The sequence below is a fragment of the Prionailurus bengalensis genome, chromosome C2 (genome assembly GCF_016509475.1).
Source record: "Prionailurus bengalensis isolate Pbe53 chromosome C2, Fcat_Pben_1.1_paternal_pri, whole genome shotgun sequence".
In the NCBI taxonomy this organism is placed as follows: domain Eukaryota; kingdom Metazoa; phylum Chordata; class Mammalia; order Carnivora; family Felidae; genus Prionailurus; species Prionailurus bengalensis.
This window is the reverse complement of record NC_057350.1, coordinates 70,786,175-70,801,630: the sequence shown is the minus strand read 5'-3', so window position 1 is coordinate 70,801,630 and position 15,456 is coordinate 70,786,175. Positions and strand designations below refer to the sequence as shown.

General features: G+C 46.2%; 1 protein-coding gene across 3 annotated transcripts in view; it reads left to right on the top strand.

Moving 5' to 3' along the window:
- Positions 1 to 15,456, top strand: part of ITGB5 (integrin subunit beta 5) — a 124,424-nt gene that overhangs the window by 11,010 nt on the left and 97,958 nt on the right. For all 3 annotated transcript variants that reach the window (XM_043594391.1, XM_043594389.1, XM_043594390.1), the window contains exons 2-3: positions 801 to 886; positions 11,003 to 11,207. In XM_043594391.1, the coding sequence (XP_043450326.1) occupies positions 801 to 886; positions 11,003 to 11,207 (291 nt within the window). The remainder of the gene's footprint in view (positions 1 to 800; positions 887 to 11,002; positions 11,208 to 15,456) is intronic.

Here is a 15,456-nt window from a genome sequence, read left to right as displayed (position 1 = left end):
GAAATCATGACCTGAGCTGAAGCCAAGAGTCAGATGCTTAACTGACTGAGCCACCCAGGTGCCCCTCTTTTTTCTTTTCTTTTTTTTTTTTTTTTAATTTTTTTCAACGTTTATTTATTTTTGGGACAGAGAGAGACAGAGCATGAACGGGGGAGGGGCAGAGAGAGAGGGAGACACAGAATCGGAAACAGGCTCCAGGCTCTGAGCCATCAGCCCAGAGCCCGACGCAGGGCTCGAACTCACCGACCGCGAGATCGTGACCTGGCTGAAGTTGGACGCTTAACCAACTGCGCCACCCAGGCGCCCCGCCCCCTCTTTTTTCTTTTTAATAAGGATTTTATTTTTAAGTCCTCTCTCCGGTCAACATGAGGCTCCAACTTACAGCCCTGAGATCAAGAGTTAGAAGCGCTTCCCACCGAGCCAGCCAGGCGCCCCTCTTCTTTTTTCTTTCCTTTTATCGTACAATTTCTGTCATTTTGGGTGGACTGAGTGTAGTGAGGCCTTCGGTGAGGGAGGCCCTCCTGTGTGATGGGGCTGGAAATCCACGGGGATCCAGCAGAAGTAATGGGAGTTGCTCACGCTAGTGGGCACGCTCGGTGAGCGCTTCAAAAACTGTCACAGCGTTTAGGGTGCGGCCAATGAGCCTTAACTTGCGATTAGCACTGGGGCCTGTACCCTTCAGCCTTACCCAGGCTCCCTGTTAAAAAAGGAAGTGACCCCTCCCCCCACCCCATACAAAAGCCTCGTCAATCAGGTTTATGGCCTGGAACTAATTGGTGCATCTTTATCTTTCTTTGAAGGTCTTAACATATGCACTAGTGGAAGTGCCACCTCCTGTGAAGAATGTCTGTTAATCCACCCGAAATGTGCCTGGTGCTTCAAAGAGGTATGTGGCCGGGGTGGGGGTGGGGAAGGGGAAGAAGGGGCAGGCTACCCCACAGCTCGCCAAGTTGACTGTGCAGAAAATTCTGCAGACTGCGTCTTCCTCTTTTTTTTTTTCTAGGGCATTTATAACATGGGTCTTCAGATCGTGTTGAGTGTTTTCACCCTATTTTAGGAAAACAGGGCCTTCCTTCCCCTTGTGGGGAAGCCAGTTATGACCCTCGTATGGTTTTCTGCTCTTTGGTAAGAGATGTGAGCATGTGAAGTGAGTTGTTTTGTGACAGTTCAGAACCTGCAGGGGTGGGTGGCATGTTGGTGGAGGCCAGTCATCTTCATGGGGCTCGTCTGAGGATGAGTATTATGAGTCAGCCTTTATGGAATAGTTAAAAATAATGGTTGCTGTTTCTTCCCACCCTGTAAGAAGGGTTATAAGTTCAGAAAGATGTTAGGCATACTGCTTTCACAAAGCGATGCAAATACCAGAGCTTGGTGCGCTCATCAGCAAATGATCAATTTCTAAAATTCCTCTCTTGAAGGACATTTCTGGATCACTTGTCAAAACTATTGTCAGAAGCACAGGGCACGAACCCTCTTTGCACAAGCACCCTGTTAAGGTTATTTTTTGAAGAAGCTAAGACTTGCTATCTCGCACTGGCTAAGTGTCTGCAATTCAGTGCGTGGGGCCTGTCAGGAGGACAAGAGAGGGCTCCTGGGAGGCCATGCTTCTTCACCACGATGCAGCCTCAGAGCCTAGGGATTGGTTTCCTCTTCGATGGCTACAGATGGCCATGTGGGGAGCCCCGCTAGATACTGCACACCTTTTACATGGCATCTCCGGCCCTCACAACAGCTCTGTCAGGTAGGTGGGAATAACAACCATTTTATTGATGAAAATTGAAGGCTCAGAGAGGTGAAGTGACTTTTTCAAGACTACGCATTGTGCCAAAGCTGAGTTTCAGTCTGCCTTCTTGGATTTCTGAGTCCAAGCTCTTTCCTCGAGGCCACTCGGCCTCTCAAGTGTGACCTCTCGAGTTTTTTTTTAGTAGAGAGTAAGATTACTAAATAAGTGATTCCAATCCCAATAAATTTATCCCAAGAAATCTTCTCAATGTATGAACCTTCATTGTGTTTGTGCTTAATTGTGGTGTGTTTATTATGAAATTTCTTTAAAACCTTTCACTGGTACCCTATGACTTGCATGACAAATCCAAGTTCCTTGGCCCCCACCTGTCTCCCCACCATCATCACTTGCCTGCCCCCAGCACTTTGGTCAGAGGGAACTACCCAAAGATCCCTAGAGAGCCCTGCCTGATGAATACCCTCATGGTTTTTCCTGTGCGTGCTCCTGTGCTTCTGCCCTTTTCCTGACCAACATTTGTCTTCCCCCGTTTTCAAGAATCAGTTCAAGACTCATCTCCTCTATGAAGACTTTCATGGTTTTCCCAGACACATCTGTCCACCTATCCATCCCTCAGTCCATCCACGCCATTTGGCAAGGAAATGTTATCTCTCTCTTCCCGAATGTTGGGGCAGGGGTTTTATCTGTTTTCTGCACTGCTGGATCCCCAGTACCCAGAGTGTTAACCTGGCACACAGTAGTTGCTCAATAAATACTGGCTGAAGGCTTTCACTGGACTGCTATTGATTATCTGCACGTGCAGGCCATGACCACCTCTTTGTCTCCCCATATTCTGTACTTCATTGGTAGCACTTATAACCTTTTATTGTTATTAACTTGTTTTCAGGCCGGTTACTGACTAAATCATCTTCTTGAAAATCTAAACTATGTCTTACTCATCTTGGCCTCTCCAGATTCAGCCAAGAATCTGGCAGAAATTCCTATTGGATAAAAGAGGTGGGCTTAAACAACATGTCGTTAGAAAACCAAAGTTTAAATCTCAGTTTTGCCATATTTCCTCCCAGTTTCTTGATATGTAAAACGAAGGTGACAGCTCCCACCCTCCAGCATAACTGGGAGTGTAGAATGAGATCAGGCCGCGAGAGGGTTTGTGAATGGGACTGCTGATTAACAGAATGAGTATTATCCAGCAAACTGCTTCTGTTGTCGTGACATTTTCTAGTAAATGTAGGCAGTGGGATCTTCAAATCAGGATCAGTGGTCTACTTTGGTTTTCTTCCTTTTCTTGTGCTAGTACCTCCGCGAGTCTGATGTCCTAATATTGATAGTGAATGACATTATCTCAAGGAACATGTCACTGTCCCAGGCCACACTTGGGTTCCCTCTCTCGCCCATCTGGTTCCCTGTGCTTCGGCGGAGCCTCAGTCTTGGTTGAAGAACTCCTCATTTTCTTGGGGCGAACTGCCCCTGGGGCCTGAGTGTATTTCAGGGAGCTGAGTTTGGAGAGTTCAGGAATAGTTTTTGATCAGTCTCTGCCCTTTAGCAGGACAGAGTAAGTGTGGCCGAGTGCCTTCTTAACCATATATCCTGGGACGTCATCAGAGAGGTAATGCGTGGCCAAGAGTGTATGATGTGTATGTACATTGAGGGCTGGTGCCTAATGGACAGCCAGGGAGGGCCAGGTCCCTAATCAGTGTGTTTGTGTGGATTCTGATCCACCCACCTGCCTTGTCGTTGCACACCAGCACAGATTAATCTCAGAACATATTCCATCAAGACTCCCCTGCTCTTGAACTCACCGTGCTTTCTTATTTTACTTGAGGTGGGGTGGGGATCCTCACTCTGCATTTAACATTCCTTGTAACCTAATTCCACATCTTCTACCCAGTCTGCCCTCCCTCACTGTATTCTCCCACAGGTATCGAGTTTGAGTCTGCCCTTGTTCAGCTCCTGCTCAGCACCTCACTCTGGTTCTCTACAGAGTTCTGCTGCGTTGCCTCATTCTCTCTCTCTCTCTCTCTCTCTCCTTTTTTAAGATTTTATTTTTAAGTAATCGCTATGCCCAACATGGGGCTCGAACTCACAACCCCAAGATCAAGAGTCACATGCTTTACTGACTGAGACAGCCAGGTGCCCCCTGAATGGCCTTGTCAACCTGGCTCTTTTGCTCTCTTGTCTTTGCTTGCTTGCTTGCTTGCTTTCTTAATTTTTAAAGTTTATTTATTTATTTTGAGAAAGAGAGGGAGAAAGAGAATCCCAAGCAGGTGCTATCAGCACAGAGCCTGACACAGGGCTCGAACTCACGAACTGTGAGAGCATGACCTGAACTGAAATCAAGAGTGGGATGCTCAACCAACTGATGCCAACCAGACATCCCTCTTGTCTTTGTTTCCTGATGTAGTTTACTGGTGGCTTCAGACTCACCCTCTGGCTTCGAGACCAGAATTGCCAGGCTTTTTTGTACTCTTAGACTAGGAGTGTAGGAGGCTGCCTGTCCTCACCTGTTCCCATTGCACACCTCAGCCCCTGCCCCTAATACTTTGTGATACCCCCATGGCCCCTGCTTCTCAACCAGCACGAACACTTATGGGGCTCTTTGTACTGCACAGGATGAAACACACAACAAACCCCAGCAGCTTATTATCCATTTTGTCTGTCATTTTTTTTCTTTAGTGGAAAATTTCCCCTGATCTAAGATTATAAGTTTCACAACCCAGTTAGCTGTGAAGAGGAATTTGCAGGGCATGGCGCGCGTGCGTGCGTGCGTGTGTGTGTGTGTGTGTGTGTGCGTGCGCTCGCGCTTTGGGAGGCCCCGGGCAGCCTGCACACACTTTCTTGCCTATGACCCAGTCACATCACTTTGCCTACGTGCAGTGAGAACTGGGAGACCGGACCTAGCTGTGTGCCCAGGGAGACCCTATGCATGAGCAGAATGTGCTTGAAGCAGGGAAGCCAGTGTGGCTTGTAGGAGGACGGTGGTTTGGGAGAAGTGGACAGGGCTGAAGCACCCAGGCTCCCTATGAGGATAGAAAGAGCAGAGTTTGTGCGGGTGGAGACAAAGATAGGCTAGGGGATTGCATACAGGACTGGGGAAGTGGGGAGTCTGTTGGGCATGACAGTGAGGCACCTTGTGTCCACGGCAGCGCAGGCTGCTGAGAAGCCAGAAGGAGAAGAACCAGGGAGGCAAGGCCGCTGGCCTGTGGTGTTTGGATAGGAGGAAACGGGGATGGACGTGGAAGAAGACTGGGGAAGCCTGGGCCAGGGTGAGGGGTCTTTGCCAGGGAGGTAGACATGGAGAGGCAGAAATGAAGGGTCAATAGGGCCGGGTGCAGGAAAATGAGGAAGGGGACTTTTTAGAAGCTGGGAAACAAGACAGACCAAGCAGACCTTCTGGGGAAATTATGGTGGCTGGGGCATAAATGAGACATTGCCTGTATTTTCCTTTGAGCTAGGAGGAAATGAAGAAAAAAAAAATGAGCATTCACTCCAGCTCACAATAAAATATAGATTCTTTGAGAGCATCTCTTTGTGGTCATGAAAGGAATAATCTTGGCCTATTGTGGATGCTTCATAAATATTTGTTCAGTGAATTAAATGAGCCGCCTGAAAGCTGCCGGAGGGATTTCTCCATCCCCGGGGCAGAGGGTACATGTGGGAGGGTGTTGCTCATGCACAGATTTCAGTTTGGATCGCTTACCCTCTCCCCTCACTGCCCCCACATCCACTCAGGCTCTGAGGGGCTGGCCTGGCCCTGCCATATCCCAGGGAAGAGGCCAGCCTCAGATGGTGGTCAGCTCCCCACCTGTGCCCACTTCTCTCCCAGGCTCTCTGCCCATTCACAAGTTTGTTTCTTCCCTTTTCATCCCAGAAATTGGGACTGTCTGCGTCTTTCCTGCCTGGGTTCCTCTTCTCCCAGGGCCTGCAAGTTTCTCAGCTCACCCACCCCTGCTGTTTCAGAGACAAACAAAAATCCACCCTTTCCCCCAAACCACCACCCACATCTTCTTAGAGTTTCAACCTTCAGCCAGAGTAGGCAGGATGGGGTGCAGATAATGTAATGACTGCTATGACACAATCACTAGAACCTGAATGAACCTGATCGCACTCAGGCACAGGCCTTCACTGCAGGGAGAGAGATTTTGGTGAGCCAAACGTTCAGGGAGTTAGGTGTTACAATGTTACAAACAGTGGAGCTCACTGTATCTTCTACATAGTAGGTGATGGAGGGAGCGAAAGAGAGCAAGTTAAAACAACTTGCAAAGGCCAATGTGGTAGCAAATTAAAAGGGATCTAAATTTGGAACACTTCCGTTTTCTTTTTTATATCATGGGCATAGTGACTAAAAGCCATAAAAGATGTTTCAAGTTCCTGTTCCCATTCTGTTGCTTCTTTTGGAAGTTTGCCTGTAATGCAGTTTCCTTTTATGAGTCCTTGGAGGGTTGATGGATGCGTTTCTGGAGACCATGGACAGATGCTTCCTCCATGAAGTGAAACTTTTTAGCATCGAGCATCGGGAGCACCTGCAACGGTTGAGCTGTGCCCAATTAGAAGCCCTTCCTGAAACTAGTTTCCATTTTTCCAAGTTGAGATGAAGTCCCCACTCTCCTTCCGTACCTGTTTTTCTGCATAAGAGAGAATATTTATCCTCCAAGTTTGATAGATGGCAGGAAGATCTCTGCTTTGGGGGCAACAAGAAAGTACTAAATTCAGAGGAATGGAATCCAGGGACCCAGAGTTAGTTTCTTGCTGCAGAATTCAGCCATGGCCTTGTTTGAGTTGGAAGGTAGGTGATGCAAAGAGCACTGCGGTCCAGGCAGCTGAGGCCGGATGAATTTGAATTTCTTGGGTGAAGTTTGGCATGAACTTTGGCATGTGGGCCTCTGATTCCTCACCCGTAGAGAGGAGGGGCTGACACCAGGTGGTGCATCTGACGTCCATTCCCCTTGGAACTCACTGTATTCTGACACCTGGAGAGGTTCCAAATATCCGGCCTCTGGGATCTGAAGACTCTTAACACATCAGATAGCGGGATGTCATTCATGTGAGGAAGATTTTTCTCAATCATGAGTCTTTCTTTCCTCCAGGGATTTATAGTTTGGGGCATCTGCATTCACAGAATTGAAGCCTAAAATGGAGATATTGAGACATTTCCTTTTATTTATAATGCTTGCATATCTGGAAGGTTATAACCACTACAGTGTATGCCCCTGATCTCTGTGGTTTTAGGTCCCTGTGTTTATTTTGTTTTTTAAATGAATTAATTAACTAATTTGATTATTTATTTATTTTGAGAGAGCACACATGAGCAAGGGAGGGGCAGAGAGAGAGGGAGAGAGAGAATCCCAAGCAGGCTCTGCTCTGCCATTGTGGATACCAATGCAGGGGCTCGATCCCATGAACCGTGAGATCATGACCTGAGCAGAAATCAAGAGTTGGATGCTTAACTGACTGAGCCACCCAGGCGCCCCTAGGTCCTTGTCTTTAAATATGCATCTGTTTTCATTCAAAATTAAACTATCTAGAAAGGAGTTCAGGAATAGAGGAGACTCACCTGGGCTTGTGGGGTCAGCACTCCTGTTGGGCCTGCAGCACTCTGTCCTTTGCTTGACCAGCAAGAACCTATGGCTGGAAATTAGTCTTGGCTATTTTCGGAAGACTGTGCCAGATGAACCTTCAACTACTGTGGGAGTCCCACCACTGAGGGAGCTGCCTTACTCTTAAAAGGTGCTTCAGACCTGCTAAGCTCAGAGGTGCCTCAGGTGGTGTCCTTGAGGCCTTAGAGCCCTGAGACAATGACAAGGCTCAAATAATAGGTAAAGATGTCTCAAAGGCTGTTGAACACATCAGTGAAACCATTGGGCCTGCCCCAAATAACGAGACACTGAACTTTGTGAAATAGGAGAAGGTTGACAAATTGATGATAGAGGTGGAGGTCACTGAGACTAAGTCTAAATTTGGTGTAGGTGCCGTTGTAGGGTGTCCCTGGCTGTGTGCTGAGAAGGGGGCTCTCTGTAGTGTCCCCTTTCTGACTTGGTTGGCACTACTGAAGTCACCTTGAGAGTTTTGTTTTGTTTTGTTTTGTTTTTATAGTAAGCTCTATGTCCAATGTGGGGCTTGAACTCAACGATCCCTAGATCAAGAGTCACATGCTCCGCCAGCTGAGCCAGCCAGCCGCCCCACGAGTTGTGGTTTTAATATGGTCATTGGTAGTTCTCATACTGGCAACCAGGTGACAATACAAAGGTCAGTGGCCCTCCCTTGGCTGCACAGCAAACTTCCGGGAAGCCACGTGCATTGTAGTGAAGGTTTACCACAACCTTGAAGAATATTATTAAGGAGACATAAGCTGCTACCAGTGAGGGGAATGAAGAGAGCGTTGCCCCTAACATCCTAGAGATTAAAGAGGCCTCAGAGCCGCTAGAGTACCGTTGGGAAAGCCAGACACACAGAAAAGGCTGTACTTGGCACGGGTGTGGCCGTCAGGTCTAGGAAGGATGACCTGGACTCTAATTAAGTCGGCTGATGATCCTAGCAGGTGCATCTTCCCTGGCCAGCAGGTGGCCCTGTACAAGTTCTCCATCAAGGACTGGTAGTGTCTGTCAAAAATCTTTTGAGCAGGATGACTAGGAAGCTTGGGTGAAGTTCACTGCTAATGCTGGTGTCTGGGCTGTAGGGCATGATCTCGATGGCCAAGCTGAAATGAATCGCCAAGGCTATGGATTAGGAATCATGCAACCACCTCCTGCGGGAAGCACGTTGGCTCTGTAACCTGGTCTGTTTTAGAATGCAAGCTGCTCCAGACCAATGGGAGGGATGTCAGGGCTCCCTGTCACTCTGGGGACACCAAAGATGCTTTCATTGCCAACCTGATGGCAGAGTTTTGCCCTGGACAGCTCAAGACGGTGTACCTTGACAATCAGAACTGGGCCAAGCATGACCAGCTCGTCAGAATTGGAGGAGCTGGCAGCAAGGCCTAGTATGTCAGCAAGAAGTTCAGAAATTCTCGCCAAGTAGGCTCTGAGCAGGCGAGCCCCCGAGCCCTTCCAGCTCTGGACAGCCAATTAGACCTCCGCTGCAGACAGCTCAGGACTGCAGACCTCTCCCTTCCCCCATCCCTGTGCTTTTGTACTGCTTCATTAGAATGTCTACATCAGAGCCGAACTTGGCCATGTGGAACCCAGTTTGGAAAGCCTAGCTTTGAAATCCTGTATAATTTCAAGGATAATTAGTTTTAGCTGGAATCATTATTTTTCTCACCTGTTACACAAGTGTCTGGAGCCACTTATACTTACAGTACCAGCCCTGAGGTTGACAGGCAAGATCCCAGGGGTTCAATATACAAAAAAAAAAAAAAAAAAAAATCAATTATGAAACAAAAAACACCAACAAAATCACAGAGGCCCAGAACAACACATCTGGTTTTACTTATATAAAAACACTGCAAATTGTTCTTGACTTCTTGGTCTTGAACCTTGTGAAGGCTCTAATAGGCATTGGCTAGTCCTGGGGCATCCTGGACCATGATGAACAAACGGCGAGTCCTCCGAGTGTCTGTGCTTCTCCCAGCAGTCTGGCTCTTAACACAGCAGTCAGGACACTTGAATCATCTGAGGCTTTCTGACAAAATGTTACAGAGGGGAGGGGAAGAGATCAGCATTGTAACTCCTCTAGCTATTACAAGGATTATCTAATCGAGTACTGGCATTCAGCCAGCTGGTGGAGGTGATCTTATTTTCTTTTTTGTTTTTCTTTTCTTTTTTTTTTTTTTTGAAAAATTTTTTTTCAACATTTTTTATTTATTTTTGGGACAGAGAGAGACAGAGCATGAACGGGGGAGGGGCAGAGAGAGAGGGAGACACAGAATCGGAAACAGGCTCCAGGCTCTGTGCCATCAGCCCAGAGCCTGACGTGGGGCTCGAACTCACGGACCGCGAGATCGTGACCTGGCTGAAGTCAGATGCTTAACCGACTGCGCCACCCAGGCGCCCCTATTTTCTACATCCATCAGTGAAAGGATGTTCAGAGAGAATCTTGGGTTTACTTTGCTGTTGAAAATCCCCTTACTGCAAAATGATGAATACTTATAAGTACCATATTTTATAACAGAGTATATTATTTCATTTTAAAGTGAGTGGCCTAAACTCCTGATGCCCAGATAAGGTTGGGTCAATCTGATACACAGCCTTCTCCTAAATCCAGTTTAAGAAAAGAAAGTGTCGGGGCGCCTAGGTGGCTCAGTCAGTTAAGCGTCTGTCTTCAGCTCAGGTCATGATCTCACGGTTCATGAGCTCGAGCCCTGCGTCGGTCTCTGTGTTGACAGCTCAGAGCCTGGAGCCTGCTTCGGATTCTGTGTCCCCTTCTCTTTCTATCCCTTGCCCGCTCACACTTTCTCTCTCTCTCAAAAATAAACAAACATTAAAAAATTTTTAAGAAAAAAGAAAAGAAAGTACCTTTCTTGTTTATTATTCAAATAACAGTAAAGATAATATAAAATATAGTTTTAGTCACTCTAATGCCTCAACTATCCTTAATTAAAAAAAAACTTTAGTTTTGAATCCCAATGCAGATGTGATTTTATTTTCTGATTTAGTCTTCATAGTTTTGAATGACTGTGTTTGGAGATCATATACCATGTTTTTCTTATCATTTGGGGATTTAGGTTTATAAGATCATGCTATTCTAAATAACGCTGCAGTATATATCTTCTTATAGAGTTTCCCCTTCTGATTAATTTCTTGTGATAAATTCCTAGGAGTGGACCGCTGGGTCAAAGGGCACTGTGTTCGTTGCCATGTTGTCTAACAGAATGACTGTGCAGAATGTACAGGTCCTGCACAGTAGATGAGTGGACGGCTCAAAAGTTAACTCTTCATTGCCTGAATGACTACTTGTCCACTTATATAGCATCTTTCAAAATTTTTCAGTTGTGTAACTGACCAGTTACTCCCCCCCCCGGTAATCATGTAGACACATGCATTTTTTCAGGCGAATTTTGACCATTAAAGGAACAGTGAAATGAAACAGTTTCATTATGCGTTTACAGTTTACAAAGTGCAGTCATATCCAGTACTTTAATTAACTCTTGTAATCCTCGGTGAGGCATATTGGGGTCTATGCTATCACTTTTACCGCTTTCAGACGATAAAAATGGAGTGCAGAGGGTTTCAGGTCCACGAGATGGTGATGGGTCTGCCACCTGAGGTGCTCTGGAAAGACAGCCTGACCACCGTGTGCTCTCTCCTCCTCTGTCTCTGCACCTAGGACTTCGGCAGCCTGCGCTCAGTCACCTCCCGGTGTGACTTGGAGGCAAACCTGGTCAAAAACGGCTGCGGAGGCGAGTTTGAGAGCCCAGCCAGCAGCACCCGGGTCCTGCGAAGCCTGCCTCTCAGCAGCAAGGGCTCCAGTCCCACGAGTTCGGATGTCATTCAGATGACGCCCCAGCAGGTTGCCCTGAGCCTGCGGCCCGGTGAGTGCCCTCGGATGGGACGTGTTAATAATGAGAAACCCAGCCCGGGCAGGCTGAGAGCAGAGCTGATAGAGGGAAATGGCAATGTGTGGCCCAGACCCCAGAAGCAGAGTCCAAGTCCCCCGTGGACAGATGGGTAGCTTTGCTGTTTTTTTAATTGCAGAAAATTTAGAATTTTAGCCATTTTAAAGTATATAGTTCAGTGGCATTAAGTATATTCATGCACCAAGTTGTCTAAGTAGCACCACCATCCGTTTCCAGATCTTCTCATTACCCCAGCCTGAAACTCTGTGCCCATTAAACACGAATTCTCGGTTGTACCCTCACTCTCGCCCCTGGAAGCCACCACTGTAGGTGCTCCTCTAGGTGCCCCATATGAGTAGACTCATACGGTAGTTTTCCTTCTGTGTCAGGCTTGTTTTACCCAGAAAATGTCTTCAGGGTTCATCCATGTTGTAGCAGGTGTCAGAATCTGCTTCCTTTTTAAGGCCGGTTGAAACTCCCTCATACATGTATGCTGCATTGTTTGTCTGTTCATCCGTGGACACTCGAGTTGCTTCCACTTTTCAGCTATTATAAATAGCATTATTGCATTTTATGGGAGGATACTGGCCGGTTTACTCCCTAGTGAATGCAAGTTTCTCAGGAAAGTGCTGCTTCCAGGAAAAAGTATGTTTTCTTGTCAGCAAATTCCATTTGAGTTCATGGCATTCTGAAGGGACAGACTTTCAGAGTAGAGGTGTTTTGTCTTACGACCCTAGAGCCCCTGCAAGCCCTAGAATTGATGGTGATGTGAAGAAACTAACAGATTTTGCATACCTGCTGTGTGCTGAATACCTGGCCGACTCTAAGGTAGCTAATACCATTTTACACACGAAGGGTGACCCACTCAAGGTCTTCCACTTAGAAATGGTCTCTGAGGAGCGCCTGGGTGGCTCAGTCGGTTAAGCGTCCGACTTCGGCTCAGGTCGTGATCTCACACTCTGTGAGTTCGAGCCCCGCGTCGGGCTCTGTGCTGACAGCTCAGAGCCTGGAGCCTGTTTCAGATTCTGTGTCTCCCTCTCTCTGACCCTCCCCCGTTCATGCTCTGTCTCCCTCTGTCTCAAAAATAAATAAAACGTTAAAAAAAAATTAAAAAAAAAAAAAAAAAGAAAAAAGAAATGGTCTCTGAGTCAGCTCCAGGTCTTTGTGACTGTAAAACTGCTGTTTTTTTCTATTTCATCACTTTTGTTATATATTATTCTACATATTAGAATTGTTATGATGTCAAAGAGTAGATATGCGTGTGTCTAAATTAGGAAATACCACATTATCAAGAGAAGATAGCTTATTTCCAAATTCCTTTGAGTTTTAGCCTTTTCTTCTATGTCATTGCCTAAAAAACCATTGGCAATAACTATTTCCAGAGGGTTTATATAGACCTCAGAGTTGCTTGGAGCCAGTGGCAAGAATCATGGATGTGGTTGGCCATCCTGGGTTCCAGCTCTGGTTCTGTCCCTAGCTCAGAGGGCATGGACAGGTTAGCCCTTCCCTTAGCATCTCAAGGTCTTTGTGACAAATGAGACTTTTTGTGTAGACACACCTAAAAAAATTTTTTTGTGTTTATTTATTTTTGAGGGGGGCGGCACAAGTGGGGCAGGGGCAGACAGAGAGAGGGAGATACAGAATCTGAAGCGGGCTCCAGGCTCTGAGCTGTCAGCACAGAGCCCAACGCGGGGCTCGAACCCACAAACCATGAGATCATGACTTGAATTGCTGTTGGATGCTTAACCGACTGAGCCACCCAGGTGCCCCTAAATACACTTAAAAAAATTTTTTTTATGCTTATTTATTTTTGAGACAGAGAGAGACAGAGCATGAATGGGGGAGGGTCAGAGAGAGAGGGAGACACAGAATCTGAAACAGGCTGCAGGCTCTGAGCACAGAGCCTGATGCGGGGCTGGAACTCACGACCACAAGATCATGACCTGAGCCGAAGTCAGATGCCCAACCGACTGAGCCACCCAGGTGCCCCCCCCAAAATTTTTTTTAATGTTTATTTCTGAGACAGAGACAGAGCATGAGTGGGGGAGGGGCAGAGAGAGAGGGAGACACAGAATCAGAAGCAGGCTCCAGGCTCTGAGCTGTCACAGCATAGAGCCCGACGCGGGGCTTGAACCCACAAACTGTGAGATCATGACCTGAGCCGAAGTCAGTCCCTCAACCGACTGAGCCACCCAGGCGCCCCTTAAAAATTTTTTTTTGATGTTTGTTTATTTTTGAAGGAGAGAGAGACAGAGTGTGAGGGGGAGAGGGGCAGAGAGAGAAGGAGACATAGAATCTGAAGCAGGCTCCAGGCTCCGAGCTGTCAGCACAGAGCCCGACACGGGGCTCAAACCCGTAAACCATGAGATCATGACCTGAGCCGAAGTCGGAGGCTTAACCAACTGAGCCACCCCGCTGCCCCTAAAATTAGCATTATTTTCAAAGAGTAGTGGCCAAAGGTGTCAATTCTGGAGTCGGTCAGGTCTGGGTTTGAATAGTGACTCTCCGTGTCTCAGAATTGGTTTTAGCCCAGCACCGCCATCATAAGCACTTAGTTATGCTTGCTCTTGTTGCTGACATCCTATGGTTAAGAATTGTTTTGTTCTGCCTCTTGAATGGTCTTGGAAATACGAAACAAAATAAGGGTGTATGTGGCCCTGCTACTTAGAGAGGCACACACTACCAGATCACAGGAATTAGTGTGGGGATTAGTTGAGGTTGCTATTTTTATGAGTCCACTGTAAGTGACACTTAGGCTTTTTGTTTGGTGAGATACCATGCTGAGAGAGAGAAGGAAGGGAGCTCTGGCAGAGCTGTGTGCCAGTGTAGAGAAGAGTCAGCTGAGCCATTATGTGGGTAGCTATTTGGTGATGTGCTCTGGGTTAAAATAACCCATCTCCTTATGTGAAGACAGGCTCAGGGTCAGGGGCTGTGACCCAGAAGGGGATGTAGGAATTGTGGTAGACTATTAAGATATTAGAACATTGTGTAGGGTAAAGTGGCTGGCCGTTAATGTGAATGATGTGTCTTCTTTTTTATTTAATTATAGTATAACAGTAACTTAAAGGAAATTCTTGAAAAATCTACTTTAATGCAATATTATTTTTCATTTTTACTAGATCCTGTCTCTATTCTTGTGTTCATATTTTTCATATACTTATAATGTATTTATAATCATGTACTGTCTTCAGTAATTAACAAAGAACAAAATTCGTACCTCCAAACCAGTTTATAGTTTCAGGGTCACCAACAAGGGAGGTTTTTAACTTATATTTTTGCAACTTGTCATTTAGAATTGCTCTCAGAGCCCATGGTTTTCTAAGAAGTATTTTCCTTCAAGGTGGCAAATCCTTATTCTTCAGGGTAGATTTAGTTTAGGAAGGAGTTGGAAGTCACACAAATCCAGAGATGTTATAGTTTTAATTCTCCTTCTTAAAATCAGAGTTAAGGTATGACTCTGAGGCAGAGGAACTGTTGTTTGACTTGACTTACCGACTGGCTTTTCAACAGCTCTCAAAGAGGAGTTAAAGAAGTGATTTGAGTGAAGGTAGCCTCCATGGGCAAAGTTTTCTTGGCAGTATATTTATGCACAGCACTGATTTATGCACAAAGCACAATGTATGCTCAGTTAAAGAAGAAAGAAGTCAGTCTTATTTTAATATGCTTGTTGTTAGAATTCCAAGTCATCACATATTTAAGAAATGCATTATTTTGCCTACTGAACTGTCTCAGAAATGAACAAAAAAAGGGTGTATGGGGCCCTGCTGGATTGCCAGGGATTAGTGCTGGGGTTAGTTGAGGTTACTGATGTTAGCAGTCTGGGTAGAGTCTCATCTCATGCTAAGCATTGTGATACAGTTTCTGGTGTTGGAAATAAAATGGAAAGCGTGATCCTTTTTCTATTTTTTTGTTTATTTTTATTTTTTAATTTTTTTAAACTTTATTTTTTTATTTAAAAAATTGTTTTTACATTTATTTATTTTTGAGACAGAGAGAGACAGCACAAGTGGGGGAGGGGCAGAGAGAGAAGGAGACACAGAATTTGAAGCAGGCTCCAGGCCCTGAGCTGTCATTACAGAGCTCGATGCAGGCTCAAAGTCACAAACTGCGAGATTATGATCTGAGCCGAAGTCGGACACTTAAACGACTGAGCCACCCAGGAGCCCCAAACTTTATTTATTTTGAGAGAGACACAGAGAGCAAGCAAGGGAGGGACAGAGACAGA